Raw genomic sequence first — 21667 nt, 5'->3', positions numbered from 1 at the left:
GCCTTAGATCATGCTTCCTACACTTTGAAATCTGGTGCACATAAATTCACATAAAATCAGCAGCCAAAATATTTATCTGTCACTTAAAATAGGAACAATAAGCTGGATTTGATGTAAGCTTTGGGTAAAGATTAGCATGGGCTCATTTCCATTCAAAACATTCTTATTATGGCCAGTTTCGTGTCATGCGTAAGATAAAGGTATGTTACATGATCTTTGGAGCAATGAAAAATGTATTAAGGTATTATAATTTGAGTTTCTTGCTAAGTCCTTTTTGTCCAGCCTTGAAATTTGGCTCGACAGAAGTAGAATCTGTTCTTTCTCAGGTGAGGTTTGTGACAATGTAAATACCCCAAAGCTAATGTAAAGGTGGATTGGCAGAACAAGGAATCAGAGGTATAATATTTTCTTCAAAGAAAAGAAAAAGAAAAATATTCACAATGGCCAAAATTTTCAGGAGTGCTTGTCACTTTTGGGTGCTCAGTTTGAGATACTATGGATTCACTGGTGTGGGTGAGTATGCTTCTTATCATATGGTGGGGTTGTTTTTTTTCTTTTTTAATTTGAAATTTTTTTTGACTGTGGAGCAGATGCTTGGGTGTTGCTCATCCTGTCTCTTTTCTTTCCATTTTGACCTTGAACTTTTACTTGTCTCCAGTTTTCCTTGTAGAATTATCTTTCTTCTGGTAATCTCCAGAATTATCACCTGCCATTATGAATTACCATGTGGTTCATTCTTTCTATTGATATATTGATTTCTGCATAAATTTATATGTAGAATGTTGTATTTTGGCCAAAATTCTTTCCAAAATTCCAAAGGCTGAATACTTTTCTGGCTTGATGCTAATCTGTGCTTGAGTACAGTAGAAGGAGCCTGAGAAACAATACTGTCATTGAGAAAAAAAATGTGAACTCACTGCCTGCCTACTGCTCAGGAATTCTGTTTTACTTGGGTGAGTTGTGTTTAGTGATTTCTTGGCCTGTACCTTTGAGTATTCTTTTTCTTTATTCTCTCTCTTGCCAAAAAACTATGTGAAAGTATTAATCCCAAAAATGCGTTGGCATCCATATGGGTACATTTGTTTGCCGCCCTTGATGATAGGCTGAGAAGTTTGCCATTAGGGGTGAACCTGGGCACAAATCCAGACTACAAGGTAGCTGAAATGCTGTTTTCCTGTACTTTCAGCATAAAGCCTAAATATTTTAACTAATAAACTTAACACAGTTTCAGGTGTCGTAGCCTGACCTGGCAGCTCAGAATTGTGGACAAGGCAGCACGGTCACAGTTTGGATCAAGAGAGCTTCAGCCACTGCTCATGTGCTCAGATTCGCTGTCTGAAAAGTCCTTTGGTAGCTGCAGGCAAGCAGTTCTGGGCAGTAGTGCCAACACACGGCGCTATTCATTTTCAAGAGATAGTAAAACCCCATAGTAAATAAAAAGTCATTCAGCATGCTATTTGGTAAACTGGTATAGTGCTGATATTGTGTGGCCCTAACAATGGCTCCTTTATTTAAGCGCAGTAGCCGAGGGGAAGCTGCGGGAACTTCTGAACAGTGAGGCATGAAGGAACGGACACTGACTGCCGTTTTCCCAGTGACTAATTGAAAGACAACTGGACAACTGTCTCTTTGTAATTTTGCTTGGTGGCTTCTGCCCGGGATGTCATGCATATCCATATTATCATCTATCCAGTATTCCTTTTCTCCATGCTCCATCTTCTCTGAAAATGACAAGTTTCTCCTTCTTCGTGTGCTACATTAGAAGCACTTTTCCTTGCCTTACTTTGCCTTGCCTACCTCGGTACCTCGCCTTTCTCTGTGCTTACTCTTTCTGTCTCATACAGGCTCTCAAATGGCAGTAGGTGGGTGTCTGAACTGAGCCGTCTTTGATTGCATAGACACATATTTTACGTATAGACACCTCAGTTCAGGGTTTTAGTCAGCTACATGAATCCTATCCATATTCTTGATTTTTTTTTGTGGTGATGCTGGTAAATGTGTGTTCACTTTAATTGCTCTCAGATGGTGTGTTGGCAACTTTGGATGAAGACATTGTCTAACCTAGATTCAAGGACTGATCTCTCCCACACCAGAGAGGCGTGCTCAGGTGCTGAGTAGCATAAGAGAGGGGTGTTGTTCAGAATGTTTTTGAGTTAGTACCTCCATTTATAACTCCTGAGCTTCTTCAACGTATTTTTCCAGCAACTAGTTTTGCTTTCCATCTTTATCACATGTTGTGTTGAGAGCAGCAGGCAAAAGCCAGTTCCAGGTAAACAGAATCCTAAGGGAGATGAATTGAAACCCATTTCAGACTATGTGGTATTGCTAATTGGCTTTGTACTTTCAAAAATGAAGTAGAATCATATTTTAGTTTGTCTGGCAAGTAATTTTTTTATATAAAGATTGGAGAACCTGAAAGTGCTGATGACAGTGTTTGCAGCGTGGATGAACTCCTTAGCTGCATGATGGCAGTAAGTTTGCTGCATAGATAATAGACTTCTTGTACCAGAATGGTGTGGTTGAACATCCATGGAAATATTGAATAGTACAGACACAACCACAGCTGTTTTCATTCTACATACTTACAAATGTGTCTAAACAATTTTAGTGTGGAGGGGGGAGGTAGAGAAAGCTTTCGGTGAAGCAGAGGGAGTTGTCAGTTTTTATTTAGTATGGTGGAGCTGAACTAATAGCTATTGCTTCAGACTCCTCTCATGACTTACCACTACTTTATTTTGATTTATTAATTTTATTCCTCTAGCACATAGGAGTTGCATTGTGGGCAAGAACTGCTGCATGCTAGCAGCTTTTTAAAGTAATTTTTGTCGATGTCCTGAACAAAACCACTTGTCTGCCTGTCTGGTGTGTGTATTGATCTTACAGACTGTCTCCTGCCAGGTGGGTAATAAACGCTCGGCTGTGACAGTTCTGAAAGTCTAATAGCCAGACCAGCCCCAAAACAACCTCTGGTGTAATGATGGGGAAAGGATTAGAGAGCAAACAAGGACCACTCACTCTTTAAATACAATTAAATAATTTATTTTGCATGCGAAAAGGCTATTAAGAAGGGAACCCTTCTCCACCTGCCGCTCAGATATTTAGAGTACAAGCACTGGAGCTCTGCTGTCAGCAGGTGGAGCCTCCATCCCAAGCTGTTTCTACCAGCTTTATTAATTTTTGTTAATGATGCATCTATGTCCTCTGTGCTTCCAGTTAATTTTCTACTGCTGCTGCTTTAGTAGAAAGTATTCTCTTGCAGTGAGTGAACTGAAAAGAGAAGGGGTTTCCTCTTCTATTTATCATCTACGTACAGGGTTTTGACTAAAATAATAAACCTGTTTCTCCAGCCACCTCAGCTAAAACAAGACCATCAATTTCTCAAAACTCATGAAAGACCTTGAGAAATAAATCTGAGGCATTCACTCTCCTGACAAGCTGCCAGAGCCCACAGAACTTGCTGTCACGCTGGAGTCTTTTCTGCCTTTGGTGTCATGTGCAAAACACGAGGATTTGTGCCGCGCTAATCCCTCTAATGAGGGCTTCTCCCAACCTCTATATAAACCCCGCTCAAAGCTGTGGCTGCTGGGCAAGCACCACAGAGCCAAAGCGCCTATCTTTTGAACCGCGTTCAAGGCAATTAGAGACCGGGATTAAACAAACACCCGACACCAGCATCCTCAGCAGTGAGAGGGATTATCCCAGTCGGCTGGGGCATGGAGCTGTGGCGAGGCCAGGTTGTCCCACGGCGGAGATCTCCCTGCTCTGCTCGCTTAGGTCCAGCGGAGAGGCAGAGCCTGCACCCAGCTGTAATGGGCGCCCTGAGGTGGCTCTTCTGGGCTGGGCTGGGCTACCTGAGCTGCTGCTGTCCCCCCAGGGCACAGGCACAGTTCCCCCGCGCCTGCATGACAGTGGACGCCCTTCGCTTGAAGCGCTGCTGCCCGACCTTGGGGATGGAGCCAGGCAACATCTGCGGGTCCCTGCAGGGCAGGGGACGGTGTCAGGGGGTACAGGCAGATACTCAGCCCTGGAGTGGCCCCTACACCCTTCGAAACGTGGATGACCGGGAACAGTGGCCCCTCAAGTTCTTCAACCAGAGCTGTCGGTGCGCAGGTGAGAGGGGTGCTGGGGTGAGGGGATGGGGATGGATGGGTCTGCTAAGCTTCCTCTGAAGGCCAGAAACATCCCTGATGGCATAAGGCATCAAGAATGCTTCAAATATTGTCAGTGTCCTAAAAATACTATAATGTTCATGATACTGTCAGCACTTTTTCAGAGCAATGAAGTCAAAAAAGCATTTTCTCTCATGCAGACTTTTGCGTTTTCATCTTTGCCCCTAGAGTTGTCCCTGTAGCCACCCATCACCTTTCTCCGCAGGGTTTTGGACATTTCAGTGCTGTGTTCAGACCTCTGTCACTGCTAATCATGGCACAGTGAACCTGGATCAGTTTGCATTGATCAGAGATTTATTCCTCTTGGAGTAGTACTTTGCAGCATGATATACCCCTGTGCAGAGAAACTGTGCGGATGTCTGGCCAGGGTGTTGCCCAACGTCGTAACTAAGTCTGCAACTCACTTTGAAATGGGTCTGTACAACCACCAGAAAGGCTGTCCTGTCCTTTTCCTCCCCATCTCCAGCCACTCCTTCCCACCGTGACTTTACGTGGGCCTCTGCATTCACATGCTGGAGGCAAAATGAATCAGGGAGGAGATGTGATTGAAGGCTAACCTGGCCGAAGGGGTCAGGTTTTAATAAGACCAGTTCACTAGTACTGGCAGGAGGGAGGGAATAGGAACGTGAGGTCAGGGCAGGATAAGGCGACAGACCCTTTTTCAGCAGCAGCCCCGGTTGAAGGAGGGTTAAAATGAGCAGGAACCGCAGCTCCAGCCCAGGCTGCTTTGCAGGGCTGGCAGAGATGGTACCAGGAGTGAGGCAAAAGGCACATCTCTAGCACTGAAGAGACCTGCTAGGTGGGTTTCAAATGCAGCCTGGGATTTCTTGTTGGAAACATAAAGTTGTTTGAATTTTCTAATATGGGAAGAATAGCCTGCTTTGCTTCAACCTGATTCTTAGAACTAGCTGAACTGCTTTGTTTAAAATATATCTTGGCTCTCACTATCAAAAAAGCCCAGATCAATCTGAGAAAGAAGCACTGCAGAAAATTTCAGCCCACGAGGTTAATTTTTGCAGCGCTGTCTGCACACCAGAAGTGATGTGACATGTGGTCTTTATTAGGCATCTAGGGCTATGGTACCCATGGTAGGTACCATAAATTAAATATGCTGATTCAAAGGGACATGGAACAGTGCACATCTCTACTATTAAGGTATCTTATTTTCCAAATAAAAGTTACGTGCAGACTGCCTGTTTGAAATGGTTCCTGGCTTGTGCAAACTCCAACCCATGCCAAGGCTCTTTCTAGCATTTTAACAACGTAAACTGTCGTGTTCCAGTGCCATCTTGGCACTGTTTGATTTATAGTTTAGACGTGGTGTAAACGATAAGCTGTGGGAACTCCAACTGCCATGTAGCTGATTATATTTGGTTAGACAGTGCCATTTAAACGTGTCACATAGCTGATGGCTGTACGGTAGGAAACCTGGAGGAGCTGTGAGGAGCAGGGGCCAGGATTTTCCAAAGGGGGGATTCTGGAGTTCTCACAATAAATTAAACCGTTTGAGCTTTCTGCTAAAAACTGAATAGCTAAGGATAAAAGGAACTCTGAAAATTTGGCCATTTGTTGTAGCTGTTCACTGAGGAAAAATGTCTTAAAATCATATCCATCCAGGTCTGGGTGGTGAATATTTTGGGGTGGGTGGGGAGAAGAAAATCCCAAACACAATCAAATATTGATGAGTTGTTATTGTGGGGTCAGATTTTTTAATATTTTTTATATTTTTTATATTTTTTCTCAAATTAATGTACATTTTCTAAGGAAAATTTAAAAAGAAAAAAAATTTCCATTTCTAGGCTTTAACTGGGGACAAATAAAACAGTAAAATTAGTACAACAGAAAGATCCAGCTTTACTTCCCACTGTTTGTCCAAATAGCCATGGTCAAAAAGACAATTCTAAGTCTGCTGTCAGGACGCTGCTTGCTGCACGTTTCACTCAATGTGTTGGTGGCAGCAAAAATAGAATCTCTAGAAAAAAGATGTGGTTATGGCATGAATGTAACTGGGAGGTAGCAAAGAGTTTTTAGTTCCTGTCTAATTTCAGTTTTGAATTCCTTGTATGTATTCTACAATTGGTTTGGATACACCTAATATTAATTCAATAGATATAAATTCTTAAACTGAAATGACCTGATGACAGTTGCTGACAGCATGCAGTATTATGTGAAGCAAAATATGGTAATTTGTTTTTCAATAAGGTGCATGTGTTGAATTAGACAAAATGCACTAGTCTAACCCTGAAAATTGACACTTGTAGCTAATTACACAACAAACCAGTATTTCATTGGGATAGTTAAATTTAGTTTAGAAGAATACTGTTTTAGAAGACTTACGAACTAAATGCTATTTTGAGTTCTAAAGGATGAAATTGTACTAATGGATTAGAGTTCTGGTATAGCATTTAAAAAACTCAGTACAGAAGATTATTGTGAAAAAACCACTGCAGTCAGTCATGTGGTTGCTGGTACAGATTGTGACAGTGATTAAACAATGACGTAGTATGAGTTCACTGAGGAGTTAAACATAATTACCATTCATTTTTTTTTCCTGTCACTTTCTAAGGTTGACATGTGGACATGTGCTGAACATTACTCTCTTTTTTTTCATAGAAGTGTTTTGAGAAAAAAAGTATTTAAATCTTCTCACATTCCCGTGCAATATATAATCACGCTGGGGACACAAGGTTTAAATTCTGTTGTTTAGCTGTAAGCAAATTGCCACTTAAGCCACGTAGCTGATACGATAGCCCTCCCATTAGGTAAAAATGAGCTTTTGAAGTAGTTACAAAATACACTTCATTTACTTATTGTAGGGCAATGTGGCTGTAGGATAATACTAAATTATAACCATACCTTGATAACCCTGTTAGAGTCTGTGCTAGGTACAGATCTTCCACATCCTGCAGCCTAACAGTATGCCCAAATGAAGAGCTAGAAGAGGCAGAAGAGCTAACCGTTTGTCTCACACGGTAGCAATCCTGATCCTACCCTTGGGATACTGCAGTATGCTGGTGTTTCAAATCTAATGTAACTCCTGTTTTAATGCAATGGCTAAAGAAGTCTGAAAAGGAGTCCCTTCTCCCCATGCGATAAATGATATGTGTTAAGCTGGTCTCTGTGGAAGGAAGAGGCATGACAGCTGCTCAGCTTTCATCTTGGTGCAATAAAACAAGGCAGAAGATGGTGAATGTTGGATGGGTTCCTTTTGACTGAAGAAAAGACACTGAGTTGATGGAGTTATTAATTTGTGTTATGCTCAATGTCTGAAGGCCAACCACATGCTATGACTGCTCAGAGGTGGAAAAATCCCTGTCTGTGATCTTAGGCAATTGCTGGGGTTGAGAAACAGCTACCATGATATGTGGTAACTGGTGTTAGCATACACCAGTGATGTGTATTAACACATACCAAGTGTCGTGTCATAAGAAGTGTCTTTTTCTCAGTGTCACGCCCATGGACTGACCCGCTGGGAGAAGTAGCATGGCCATAGTGCCTACAGAAACAGCCAGATTCACTCAACTTGACTGGGAAACAGCACCATTAATGATGGTGAGATTAGGCACGGAAGAAGACAGCTCCTGAGGCATGTCTCCCCATCTCCAGACAAAAGGATTAGTGGGGAAGACACCCCAGATGATTTTTTTTTTGCCCAGCGGCAGTATAGTGGTCATTCCTGAAAGCAGTGGAACAAGTAGGGAGCATCTGGACCCCACCCGTGACATGATCTCCTGTCTGTGTGCCAGAACGACCTCCCACACTATATTCTCTAGGAACCACAAGAGGTGAGAATAACCTCAGTTGTCCTTGGCATACCCTCAGAGAGGTGGTACACTGAGTTGCTATGTGTTAGTGAAGGCAAAAAAATGCTAAGGCATGAATCCTTGCATATTCCTATGGTCCCTGTGTTGAAAAGGATCTTGAAAGGGTCTTGCTATCTTGCTGAAAATGTCTACTGTGTGCTATATCCTGATAATATGAGATTACTTTTCCTGCTGTCCTAGAGCTGTACCATTGAAGTGCACCATCACCAGCATAGCAGACATTGAAGTTAATTTGTAAGAGACTGGGACATACATTTTGCAATGCTATTATGCGAAAAGCCCACAAGGCAGTAAATGAACTTTCTGAAAACAGCAATGCATCATTTCCAGACCAGTGGCCTGGTAGAGGACTTTAGAAACAAATGCTAAAAAAGTGGTTTGGGTGGGACATAAAAAACCTGGGTCTGAGTACTGCAGTCATTCCTGTTTGCAAAGTGGGAAATCCCACAGACTTTCATCATTTGAAATGGCGAGACTTCTCGCCATTTCAGCTGCTGCATAACGACAGTCCTGTGATGCATGGAGTCTATTGAAAGAAAATGACAAAAAGCAACTTTCTGTTTCATGAAGTGTTGTTGTTGTGTGCATTTCTGACAACAGAACATTGCCAAATAGACCTGAGAATGTTACAAAAATGTTCAACACAATCAGCAGAAATACTGCAGCGTGAAATACCACTTTGCCTGGAAATCGTCTCCTCCTGTTTGCCAGTCTCTTCTTCACTGCAGTCCTCCTTCTTACTCAGTAAAAGCTCATGTCCCATTGAAAAGTGTCTGGTGAAGTGGTGGAAAGATTAATCCCTTTGGATTACTTCATAGATTAGGTGGTTAAGGGAGAAAATCCTGCAGAGCATCAATTGGGTATAATTAGCACCTGCCCAAGGGAAACAGGTGAGGAGTGATTGGTCCACCTGGCTCCAGATGCCATACAGGTAGAGAAAAGCTTTTTTCCCACGAAGATGACTCATCATTCCAGGCTTTTGGAAATTTATTTTCATAGCCTGAAGAGGCGCATAGAGTATACCTAAAATATGGATATTGTCTGATTAAGTGATCTTGGGCATCAAGAGCTGTGTGGATTCAAAGGGCCCTCACTGAGAGAGGAACAGGCACCATCAGAGCCTCAACAAGTGACTGGTGGAGTCTTGTTCTGGTACCAAGACCAGACAGGACAAACCTGGTCCTGCACTAACTTTGGTTCTGTTAGTGCTGTATTTCAGTGTGACGCTGTTAGTAGATGGGTCATTTGAATTACTGGAAGTGTGACCTCCAGTCTCAAAAAAGGTTGTTGACAGTTCTTTTCATGGTTAATTCCTGCTTTGCTCCCCTTCTCTTAAAAAAGATTGAATTGTACCTTTGGGTGTGAGGAGACAACAGCTGCTTTCCAGAATTTCATGGTCCATGTACTGAAACTTGTGCAACATACATGGCCTAATTAAGCAGTGTTGCAAGATATTCCTGATATTTGTTGTCTGGTCAGTAAAGGCTGGAGTATGTGACGGGCCCTAATAGCTAGGATGAGTTGTCAAGAATGAGCAAGTATACAGATAGTGGAGTACACCAAATTCACAAAAGCAATCGTGCTCTTCTGGTGGGACTCTCAGGATATCGTGATAAAATCAATGTTTTGATTCCATGTTGCTTCCCCCCATCTTAATCTCTGCCCTCATTATAATAACATATCCATGAACTCTTCTTTCTTTCATAAAACTATAAACTACGTGCTTTTTCTGGCAAAGCCTTCATCCCGCTAAACCAATGCAGACCCCTGGCTTTGGGTGCCTTCTGTCCTAGCTGGAACATGGCAGCTGAGCCCAGCTGCTCCTACCGGCATCGGGATGAAACGTAAGCCATACACCTGGAAGCTTTCCTCATGGTATGCCATCGGGCTGTGCACGATCCAAAACCTAGTTGAAGTCTTCACCCTTGTGGTCCCTAACCTTAGGACTGGTCCTAAGCTTCATGATAGCATGTAAACCTATAGATCTCAGAGCCTCCGAAGTAACCATAAGCTCTCCATACCTCCAGTTAAGAGTCCTCATGTCCTCTTGGTAGGTCTCACAGGAGTCTGTCACAAATGTTTAGAGCTCAGCAGCCCTTATCCTAGAGCTAGCCATAAGCTACACAGCTTTCTTGGTAATAGCCCTTGTAACCTTGGGGGCCTTTGAAATTGGGAATAAGCCCTGTAGCCCCTGACAATCTGAAATCTTACTTTAGTAATAACTGTTGTTCTGCTCATAGACCTAGCCCTACAGCCTAGGGATGTCTGCCCATCCAGGAACACAGAATCACAGAATCACAGAATGGTAGGGGTTGGAAGGGACCTCTGGAGATCATCTAGTCCAACCCTCCCCACCAGAGCAGGTTCACCTAGAGCAGGTTGCACCGGAATGCGTCCAGGCGAGTTTTGAATAGCTCCAGGGAAGGAGTCTCCACAACCTCTCTGGGCAGCTTGTGCCAGTGCCCTACCACCCTCAAAGTAAAGAAGTTCCTCCTAATGTTTAGATGGAACTTCCTATGACCAAGTTTGTGCCCGTTACCTCTTGTCCTGTCACTGTGCAGCACTGAAAAAAGACTGGCCCCATCCTCCGGGAACCCACCCCTTAAGTATTTATAAGCATTGGTAAGATGCCCCCTCAGTCTTCTCTTTTATAGACTAAAAAGACCCAAGTCCCTCAGCCTGTCCTCATAAGAAAGATGTTCCATTCCCCTAATCGTCTTTGTAGCCCTTTGCTGTACCCTCTCCAGCAGTTCCCTGTCCTTCTTGAACCGGGGAGCCCAGAACTGGACACAGTACTCCAGATGTGGCATCAGCAGGGCAGAGTAGAGGGGGAGGACAACCTCCCTCAGCCCACTAGCCACACTCTTCTTGATGCACCCCAGGATGCCACTGGCCTTCTTGGCCACAAGGGCACATTGCTGACTCATGGTCATCCTGTTGCCCACCAGGACTCCCAGGTCCCTTTCCACAGAGCTGCTCTCCAGCAGATCAGCCCCTAACCTGTACTGATGCATGGGGGTATTCCACCCCATTGGCAGTACCCTACACTTGCCTTTGTTGAATTTCATGAGGTTCCTCTCTGCCCAACTCTCCAGCCTGTCCAGGTCACGCTGAATGGCAGCGCAGCCTTCTGGTGTGTCCGTCACTCCTCCCAGTTTTGTGTCACCAGCACAAAGTGCCTTGCTGAGGGCATACTCTATCCCTTCATCCAGGTCATTGATGAATATATTGAACAGGACTGGACCCAGTACTGACCCCTGGGGAACACCACTTGCTACTTGTTACACTTCATAAGCCACTTCCCCATCTCCATGTTAGCCCAAAGCCTGTGCTGGGTCTAGCAGCACCGATGTGTGCGAGCAGCAGTGAGATTTTGTGGCATGGTTGTGGAATGAGCGTGTTTGTGGGGTTGGAGGGAGCATGGGGCTAGGGAGTGTCAGTGCAGATTTTGGAGAACTGAGGGGAGAGCCCAGAGAAGCCCTGGTTGCCCCTCTGCTCCCTCCTTCCCCTGACAGCAATGCCCACTGTCCTACACCACTGCTGCACCAGCAGCCTGCCGGCATGCAGGCAGGAGACAGATGTTCACTGCAGGAACGGTCCTTCCCCGTCTCCCCTGGCAAAGGCAAAGCAAGCTGCAGCAGGGCCTTTCTGCTGCTACTGGCAGTCTGCCACGGTGGGCGAGAGGCCATGCTTAAAGCAAGTTCTGCTTTCCTGGGCTCTTCCACCGCATTATTGGGTCTGAGCTAATAGCCTAGAGTGGACCCCATTACTTGCCTTAGGTATGATGCCAGCAGGGAATGACGGTACTGCAGTGTTTCTCAGGCTTTTATTTTAGCACCATTTAATAATGCTTAAAGCATGACCTGCAGCACCCCTGGTGCTTGTCCTGGATTGTGCTGGGTCCCAGGTACACTGTTAACAGATTTTAGTTTTTCCTAAGTTTTGTCTTTAAGAGAACTGTTTTGTTTGGGGATTTTTTTCTGTGCTTAAGGATCCACGTGAGCCGACCCTTTTTTGGGTTTAATCCTGGAAGTCTGGGAGTACTTGAGAGTCAATCAAGCAAAGCACTTCATCACGTGCTTAACCTGAAGTGCTCAGCCCTCTGTTCGGTGAGACTCCTCATGTGCCCGAGGGCTTCGCGGAGCTCTTAGCACCTTCAGGCATCAAGCCCCTTACTCAGCACTCACCTCCCCAGCTGGCTGAGTGTGATTCTTGGCCCTGCCAGGGCTCTGGGAAGCGAGCCATCCTTCTGGTTAGGCAATTGGCAAAGCTGCCAGTCTGCTCAGCTGCTGTCCCTTCCAGGAGCTGGCATCTCTGGGAAAAAAGAGCAGTAATTCTTAATTCTGCATTTCACTGTTAGTTTTCTCTGATTCATAATGTCATGACCGCTCTTTCCCTCTTGATTCAGGAAACTTTGCTGGCTATAACTGTGGTGACTGCAAGTTTGGCTGGACTGGCCCTGACTGCAACGTGAGGAAGCCACCAGTTGTCAGGAAGGATGTCCACTCCCTGACGGCAGAGGAGAGAGAGCAGTTCTTCGATGCTCTAGACCGTGCAAAGACAACCATTCACCCAGACTATGTAATTGCAACTCAGCACTGGATAAGTCTGCTTGGTCCCACTGGAGAGGAACCGCAAATTGCCAACTGTAGTATTTATAACTACTTTGTTTGGCTTCATTACTACTCCGTCAGAGACACGCTATTAGGTTAGTGCTTTTCTTACCCAAGGGGCTCTGCAGGTAAAGGAAAGGGTGAAAAGTATCATTGCTGAACAAAGGTAAGTATGCTTAACACAGCTGTGATACTTCATCGAGCAGTGAGTCCCAGTGGGAGCAGATCTGTGGAGTGCAACAGTGGGTGCTGAGGAGCCAGTGGCCACCCGCAGTTGAGGGAGGTGTGCTTCAGACCCGCTGCAGTCTGATCCCCCCACCCCGTGGCGGCTGGAGCACCCCAGCTGCGCTCCTGGTGCATCTTCCGTCTGACAGGGAGGCAGTTCACAGGCTCCACTGCTGGATGAACTGAAGTGTGGTCAGGCAGTTACTGACTCAAAAAGACGTTCCTAGTCCACAGGACAAGATAGATGCCACAGTAGTGGGAAAGGGGCTCTGCAGTGGTGAAGGCAGACACCATGCAGAGATGTTGGGGACCAGAGTGCTATTGCTTTCTGTGGCCTTCAGCAAGTCACTGAGGATGGGATTTGCCTGACTAACCACAGCCAGCTTTTAAAAGCAAGTCGGGTTAGAGGTTTGGGTATCTAACCCCATGCTTTCTTCCAAATCAGGATTCCTCATCCTTATTGGTCTTCTAGATAGAAGTACCTATGCCACCGCCATTTTGCAAAGCACAGCTCTCACAGGAGGAGGCAGCAGTGTGGCTTTTCTACCCAGCAGTCCTACGTGCAAGCTGAACAGCCCGTATCTACCTGCTTGCTAGAGGGTATCTGCTACCCTGCAGTGGGGTTTTCTTCAGTGTGCCCTTCTGACACTGTTTCATTTTGCAGGGCTGAAGGAAGTAGTCTCCGGCCTAGCAAGAGCAAAGGTCCTTCGGGGGACAGGACAGTCATGTGGAAAGGGAAAGAGGCAACTTCTAGAGCTGCTGCAGTGATAAATTCATATGTGGATTGAAGCTTGCTGCAGAGATAAACAAATCCATGTGTGGTTTGAAGCCTCTAGCCTTTGAGTGTCTTAGTTCTCATGTGTAATAACAAGAGCACAAGACAAGAAATAACAAGCACAATCTGAAGAAATTTGGCAAAGGACATTGAATTACTGTTGGCAGGTTATGGAAAATGCTGAGGTTCTCTTGATAGATACACCGTGTAAGACCTGCCACTGAGATAGAGAATGAGATAATATGGTACATATTAGCAAGGAGCTAAGATTTTAGACATTAAGACTGCTTCTTAAAAACAAAATCCACTAAAGTAATAAAAAATCTTCACAATATCCAACTTTTGGGGAATGTGAAGTTTTGAGAAGCACTGAAGTGAACATTCTCAGACGAGTTTGTTTCACTTGTCCCACGTAAGTGTTGTAGCTTCTGATGTGTGCGCTCTTTCCAAAAGTGCAGAGCTGCAGGTTTTTGTTTAACTCCACTCCAGGCAATAGAAGAAGGTGCTGTCTTTCTCTCCTGCCTAAGAGCTTATTTTGTCTTCCCTTTGTAGGACCTGGCCACCCCTTCACAGGTATCGATTTCTCCCATCAAGGACCTGCCTTTGTTACTTGGCATAGGTACCATTTGCTGTTGCTGGAGAGAGACCTGCAGGTTAGCTGAAGAGCCTTTCCCTTTCCTCATGCAGCTTCTCTCTTATGCTATGTGACTTTGTTGAGTCAGCCAAGGGTAAGCTATTTCCTAGGACAGATTCTTACCCCAACTCCCAGGAGTGTGTGCTCATTGATCCTTTTTTATTTAAAGTGAAATTAGTGCTTTCAAGATACTGAGGACTGAACAGTTTCTCACTGTGAACAATGATGTGAAGGTTATCACGGAGGGTTTTTTTTTCATCTTCACAACAGAGGACAGAAGTTGTGAATTAATGGTATTTACTAATAAAATCAAAGCAACGCCTACACGTAAAACACGTAACAGCTATTGTCTGCTGATGTTGAAGATACCCTCCTAATGAAAGCAACTCTAAATATTACCCCCTTTAAATGTACCATGCTATGCATTTAATACATGCATATATTTAGCAGTGCATCTTTTAAAGATATATACGTTAACGTGCCCGACAGTCAGTTGCCGAAGCATTGACTCATTTCCATTTGCATTACTTCTGCATTGGCAATGTTACTGTATTTCAGCCCTGCAGATCTCTAATGAAAATGGTTGGTATCAAAATAGCTGCAGGATCTTGCTTGTGTGAAATCGTATCTAACAGGCAAGCACAAGCAAATGCACTGTATTCCTCTATTAATGCAAGTTCAGCTTCTTCCCCAGGGCTAGCCTTTCTGGAGCGAAAGCAAACCACATGCACAATTTTACCCATTACCCACTTACATCACTCAGAATGCCTCTTAGTTGCTCAAGGCTCGATTTGTCTCTGCTCCTGCGCTCCTGCCTGGTCTCTGAGTTGGTAGAAAGCCTAACATGGCCAAAAGAAGTGCAGGCCAACAGTAGATTAACTTGTGACAATGTCTTTGCTAGGAGTGGCTTAACGCCCCGGTATTTTGAAAGGAGTTGGAGCAGCACTGTGAAGTGTGTGTGGTTGAAATGTGGAATGAGAAGCAGAATAGCCAGTGGAATATCCAGTGAATACCCAGTGAAACAACTTGCAGGAGTCCCTTTCTTTCTCTTTCCTTTGAAGATGATTCCCTGCTAACACGTTTCTGTCCATTGCAGCGACTGATGGGCAATGACTCCTTCGCGCTGCCCTACTGGAATTTCGCCACGGGTAGAAATGAGTGCGATGTCTGCACTGACCAGCTCTTCGGAGCATCACGGCCGGATGACTCAGGGCTGATCAGCCTGAGCTCCAGGTTCTCCCGGTGGCAAATAGTTTGTAACAGGTATGAGAATATCTAGGGCAAGCTTGCATACCGACCAAACCTTGCTTTCATTCAGTACGGAGAGCGTGGGCTGCTCTCTCAGTGTGAGTGAGTGGCAGGAAAAGAGCCAAGACGTCTTTTTCAAAACTGGGAATCACGATCTGTTTGTGTGTAGATGGTGCTGTGTGAACTTTCCCCACTGGTATTATGGAAGTATATTTTTTTAAGATGATTCTTTTGGTACAGGATTTTAGTTGATTCAGCCAATATGAGGCTGCCAAAAGTCTGAAGAGTTTGCACATTGGCAAGTATCTTTTTAAAGAAGAAATACCTGTGTGTCGGTTCTCTGTAACAAACACCCGACTGATTTTGGCAGCAGAAACAGAAAACTGTTTTGGCATATAGGAAGCTAGAGATGGGCTGAAAAATCTGTTCCCTTGTGTTGGATGAGATCTTAACCCTGATATATTTAATGCAGTTTGGGGATTGACTTCGAAGTGGCTGAGGTTTCACATGGAAAGCAGCACAGAGACAGCCAGGAGCTTGCTGCCAGCTCTCTGTAGGCATACACTGATTCGGGTGAGGAGAGGGATTTGACGTGCAGGATTGGGGTGCTACGACATAAGATGCTGCTAGTTACAATACTCATAAAACCTTCTTCTGTCAGCTCCGGGACAGTGTGCAGTCAGTCAGATGGAGGTATCGAGAGCTCAGGGCTTTTCAAAAGAGTCTCTTTCTCTGGGTACCTAAAGAACTACTTGAAATTCTAGCTTTAGGCACCAGTTGGCTTTAAATCTTGCCCCTACTTTTTCTCTAAGATAAATAGGATTTTGTTTTTTCTTCCAAAACTGAGGTGACTAAACTTTTGCCTTGCCAAGGTCAAACAGAGAAGGGCTTTTGTTTACTTCAGGAGTTTCTGAAAATGCTGTTTCATTTTATACTGAATAGCACAGAATTTTTTCACAAGTGTTACATTGTTTTTCTCCTCACCCTTCCCTCTTTTTCTCCCTGATATAAAGAACTTGCTCCCCATTAGCTAGTGGTCAACCCCTGCAACATCAGAATGTCCTCCAGGCCCTGAAAAAGAGGATGTAATGCATTGCAGTTGCTTTTCTTCCAAAGGGGATGAGGGATGGAAAGTGAAATCCTGTTTACTGTCGTTCCTTGCATTTTCTTAGCCCACCCTGCAGTGGGACTTCCCTGTTTTTTCTCCTCTTCGTTAAGAGTGAAAAAACTAGTCCTTACTCTCGACTGAAAGTTTTTCAATACAAAATTCAAAAGACTCTTCTAGATTGTCTGGCAAAAACTGTTCTTCCAAAGCCGTTGGAAGGGAAGTAGCTGTGAAGGGAGTCGTGCTTGCCTTTTCTAAAGCATCCCCTCTCTGTGGAGGATGAGCCCGGCAAGTCTTGGTCCAAATGACTGATGGTTCATAGAGGCCGCAGAGCCACAGAAAGTCATGGCATGGTGGCAGTCCTGCAATAAATTCAGCTCCCAGGCCACGGGAGGTGAACCGAGATGCCCCATGGGGTGTCAGTCCCTAACCCCAGCTCTCTCACACATACAGCCGAGGCCTCTTTTATACTATGGGAGAAAAAGCCAACAAGCCAGGCATCATCACCTCCTTCTAACTTGTGCCTCTCTCTGTTTCACGTTCAGCTTGGATGACTACAACCGCCTGGTCACGCTGTGCAATGGGAGTGATGAAGGGCCGCTGCAGCGGAGGCCGCCCAGGGGCTCCAGCGAGCAGCTGCCCACCATGGAGGACGTCAGGAGGTGCCTTTCCCTGCAGGAGTTCGACAGCCCCCCCTTTTTCCGCAACTCCAGTTTCAGTTTCAGGTTTGTCCTTCAGCTCCTCCAGAGCTGGCTGTGTCACAGGTTTTCTCTACGTGCGTGTTTATGAGCGAAATATGGTTGCTTGATGCTGCTTTTACCCATCCACAGGAATGCGCTGGAGGGCTTTGATAAACCAGGTGGAGTCCTTAACTCGCCGATGCTGAGCCTTCATAATTTGGCTCACTCTTTTCTGAATGGGACCAGTGTTCTCCCTCACGCAGCCGCCAACGATCCCATCTTTGTGGTATGTCTTTTTCCCCCAGCCTGAGTGGCAGTGGCTGTGGCTCAAAGGCAGCTGTCTCACCAGAGATTTGCAGAACAGAAGTAAAGTGAATTTCCTAAAAATAAGTCCTTTAAATAGAAAAGGAGAAACCTTTTCTCTTTTCTTGAACACTGCCACGCCTGCATAATGGTCAAATAAAGAGGGAAGGAATCGCAGGGTGATTTGTGAAATATAAAATAAGTTTTTAAGGAGAAGAGCTGCTCTTCCAAGTCATGTTGCCCTGAATCCTCTGGTACGTAAATCTAATGGCTTATACCAGACAATTTTACAGCAACGAGAAAGTGGGGTTAGTTACTTTAGAGCAGTAGACTGAGTAGTTTGTTTCTTTATTTAGAACTTCACAGGCTAAAAGGAAGCACATCTAATTTCAGGGTCTCCTGGGGAATAGAAATAATGTGATTTCACTGGTGCATTGGTACAGTGCTGGCACTGCAATGAGCAGCGCAAACAGCAATGTGCAAATGAAACCATTGACTTTGCTTACACATCTTTCTCTCCTAATAAATTCCTGCCAATTTATTTTCCTCTTTGTTAGATTAAACCACAGTGATTATATATATAGAAATTATAATACAATTAATTTCTTTCTTACCTTTATTTTAAGATTGCAATCTTTTGTTGGAGAAATTAGCCCAAATATTTATGTAGTGGTTCTCCAGCTTATTCCCTTAATAATTCTTCAATTCCTACCTTAACTCCTTTCTTATACAATGAAATCTTCATTTCATTACACTGTAATTTTATATGCGAGATTATTGTCTGTAAGATATTTTCTAAATTTTTTCCAGGGTGATAATTAAAAAACACGAGTACATCAGAAATTAATTTGAACTGCCCCAGACATTTGTCATAGTTATCTGAACTCAACTTGGAAACAACTTTCCTGTATTAGTGCTTTATATACCTATAAACTCACTGGGCAAGACCTGATCAAATCCATGGGTACCTGGAGCTGTGGAGCTGGTGGCACGCTCTAAAACGAGCATGAAGGAATCAAATTTCCTGCAATTTTCCATACCTGTTCAGAGGCAAGAGAGATTAAAATACTTCTGAGAGGTACATTCACCTGAATGAGCTCAGTGGGCCCTCACCTGAGAGGACGGACCTGCCCATTTAATGCCAGCTGATATTAAACCGCCTGGAGAAAGAGCTTATTATGAACAAGCAGCAACAAGTATACAGCAAAATGTCCCATGCAGGAGATCAATTTACTCCATTCTCATGAGCTTTCCTGGTTTCCCATTCTGTAAATCCCACCTGAATTAGATTACCCTCTTCTCTCTCTTTCAAAAGCTGCTGCCACCCTAGAGTGTTTTAAATGCTTTTGAGTTCTGAAAGAGCTTAATAAATGTGTGCGCCCATGCCTGGATTTGCAGGTTCTTCACTCCTTTACTGATGCCATCTTTGACGAGTGGATGAAGCGGTCTAGCCCCCCTGATGATGCCTGGCCTGAGGAGCTGGCCCCCATCGGTCATAACAGACTGTATAACATGGTCCCATTTTTCCCTCCTGTGACCAATGATGAGCTCTTCCAAACTGCAGAGCAGCTTGGCTACACCTATGCCCTTGACCTGCCAGGTATGTCTCAGAGGTGTGGAGGCTGTTCCAGGCCAAGAGATGAGACAGTTCATGTTTTCAATGACATAGGCATTTGAAAAATAAGGCGCTTTTCACGAAACACTTGGGTCTATTCACCTGCTCGCTAGCAATCACATATTGTAGCACAGGTAGTCACAACTCATCACGTAAGCCACAGTAACTGCAAGTGTGCACATGTTTAGTTTGCTCTGCTGCAAAATTGATCAACTTGAACTACTCCGGCATTGACGATAGTACTCCTTTGGGGTTGAAGAGTCTTTGATTTTGGCTCCTGCTCCCAGTGCTGTTTATGCCTGTTACAGGATCCTTGAGCCTGTCAGAGGTCAAGCACTCTGCCAGGGAGCTGGTCTGGCTAACGCTGGTCATTAGAAAATACTTGTTTTGCACAGGGCCCTGAATAATACTGCGCCGTGAATCTCATTAGAGATGAACTCCATTAATCTTTGGATACCCTGGAGAGAGGTACCTGGCTGTTTTGTGTTACAAAACCCCAATTTTAAAGATTTTCTATGTCCATAGGTGTGATGTGCCTTAGGGTTTTTCTATTAGTTTGAAATTACCTTTGACACAAATCAGACAAAAACCAAGAAAGCAAAATATTTATGCACAAAATCTGAAATTTGCAACACGAGTTAACAAATATTTGTAAAAGGCACAAGAGTATGAAATGCATGAAGACCATGCTTCAGATGCTTTACCAAAGATTAAATCTGAGCAGTTTCTTTCTCCACCTTTGAGAGGCAGTAGGTGCTTATCTAACCTATGTGGCCAGAAATTTCTTCTAAATGCTTACCACATATCTGTGGTTTTAATCTGTGGAGACTGTTTAAAGGTCTGTAGACTGCAAAAGATTGAAACCCTTGTCCTCAGGCTGCATTCATGCAGGGGAGCTCTGACTTGTGGAGGCATGCTAGCTGCTTCTGCAGTGCTTTTCTCAGGGGTGTCCCCAGAATTTCCCCTGAAAATATAAACTTTGCATTTTATGGAGTTTAAGTTTTCCTCCCTCTGAACCACAGTCCCCCCTCCTGCTTTGGAAATGTGCTGCCCCTTGGGCATGAGGTACCCAGAGGGGAAAAAAGGCAGCTTGTGATTCTGCTGCCTTTCAACTCCCACCAAAATAGATTGTTAGCTGACTGTGAAGCAGCATATCTATCCCTGTCTGCATGGTCAGTGTTCAGACAATAAAGTTTTTACATCCAAACCCTTCTCTTTTATCTAAATATATAACTTGCTAATTCTACTTCATGTAACCACATTAGAAATCAACATATGTAGTACATTGCTGGCGCTTACTTAAGAGGCGGTAAAGTGCTAAACAAGTCATTTTGGGACCTTACTGAACTTGGGCATGATTGCGCTCAACTCTTTTGTTGACAGAGACTGCAGATTGGGGCACACAACTTTTAGTTGCTTTTATAGTCAGTGTGACACCTCCTTGAGCCTAAGTACCTTCTAAATATCTTAAGCCCTTTTGAGAGTTTTTTTTGGAGTATTTGGGCAAATGTAGTTATTGCTGTCTTGGTATATGTAGCATTTTTCAGAACAGGGCAGCAGGAAATTTTTGCTTCTGAAAGCATAAATGAAAACACAAAAATTTATTTAGCCAAGTGGAGCAGGGTTATTCTAAGAATGGGCAACATTATCTTAGAAGACAGAAGTGGTTCAAAATCAGAGGATGTGATCTGGAGCCGGTCGGCAGAACCACACTAAGTAGTGTTTTCAGTTAAACATTTGACAATAGGCTGCTTTGTGGTCTATAGGAAAATTTGAGGGTTTTCTGTTGACCAAAATAGCTTGGAAACAGCTATGCTGAAATGCCATTATAGAAAGAATTGCTTAAACCATTCATAATTTTGGCCAAATTAGATAAGAAAATGATCTTTTTGTCTTGTCACTGTTAATCTTTCCTGTTCCGAACACTTTAATTTGTATGAAAGGCTGAAATTTAAATTCAGCTGTAGACTTTTCTGGCAGGAAACATCTCCGGCTCTGGTATGTGTATTGGTTACACGGTGCATTACCAGATTCCTCTGTGGCCAGTGCGTCTCTAAGCCACACAAGTAATCATAATTACCAGGCTGTGGGATATTTTCTTTCTTCCCTGTGATTTGAGAAATGAAATTATGTGCTGTCCTCACTTCAGACTTTTCGTATTTCCAGACTCACTTGAAGAAACCCAAGTGTGGGCTGTCATGATTGGATCTACAATTGGAGGAGCACTTATAGCTCTGGCCATGCTTGTTCTACTGCTTGTACTTTTCCAGCACCGAAGGCAGAGGAGAGGTTTTGAACCACTGATGAATGTGAGCTTCAGCCCCAAAAAGTACATGGAAGAGGCCTAGTGCCCTCGCTTTGTTTCTTTGCTTATTCTTGTAGGAAGTGACCTTGATTGCCTTATTGAGATCTTAGCTGAGAGTTTATCACACACTCCTTTGTCAGCTGACTACATTGTTCTCATTCAGGTTTCCCC

General features: G+C 44.2%; 1 protein-coding gene across 1 annotated transcript; it reads left to right on the top strand.

Moving 5' to 3' along the window:
- Nucleotides 1–3809: 3809 nt before the first annotated feature.
- Nucleotides 3810–21539, top strand: DCT (dopachrome tautomerase). Its single transcript, XM_059820178.1, has 8 exons — nt 3810–4110; nt 12402–12701; nt 14159–14259; nt 15337–15503; nt 17139–17318; nt 17424–17559; nt 18975–19176; nt 21358–21539. Exons 1-8 carry the CDS (start codon nt 3810–3812, stop codon nt 21537–21539), a joined length of 1569 nt encoding a protein of 522 aa, XP_059676161.1.
- The last annotated feature ends 128 nt before the right edge of the window (nt 21540–21667 follow it).

This window comes from Gavia stellata, chromosome 1 (assembly GCF_030936135.1).
Source record: "Gavia stellata isolate bGavSte3 chromosome 1, bGavSte3.hap2, whole genome shotgun sequence".
NCBI classification, from domain to species: Eukaryota; Metazoa; Chordata; class Aves; order Gaviiformes; family Gaviidae; genus Gavia; species Gavia stellata.
The sequence above is the reverse complement of the archived record's forward strand: the minus strand, read 5'-3'. Positions and strand labels throughout refer to the sequence as shown.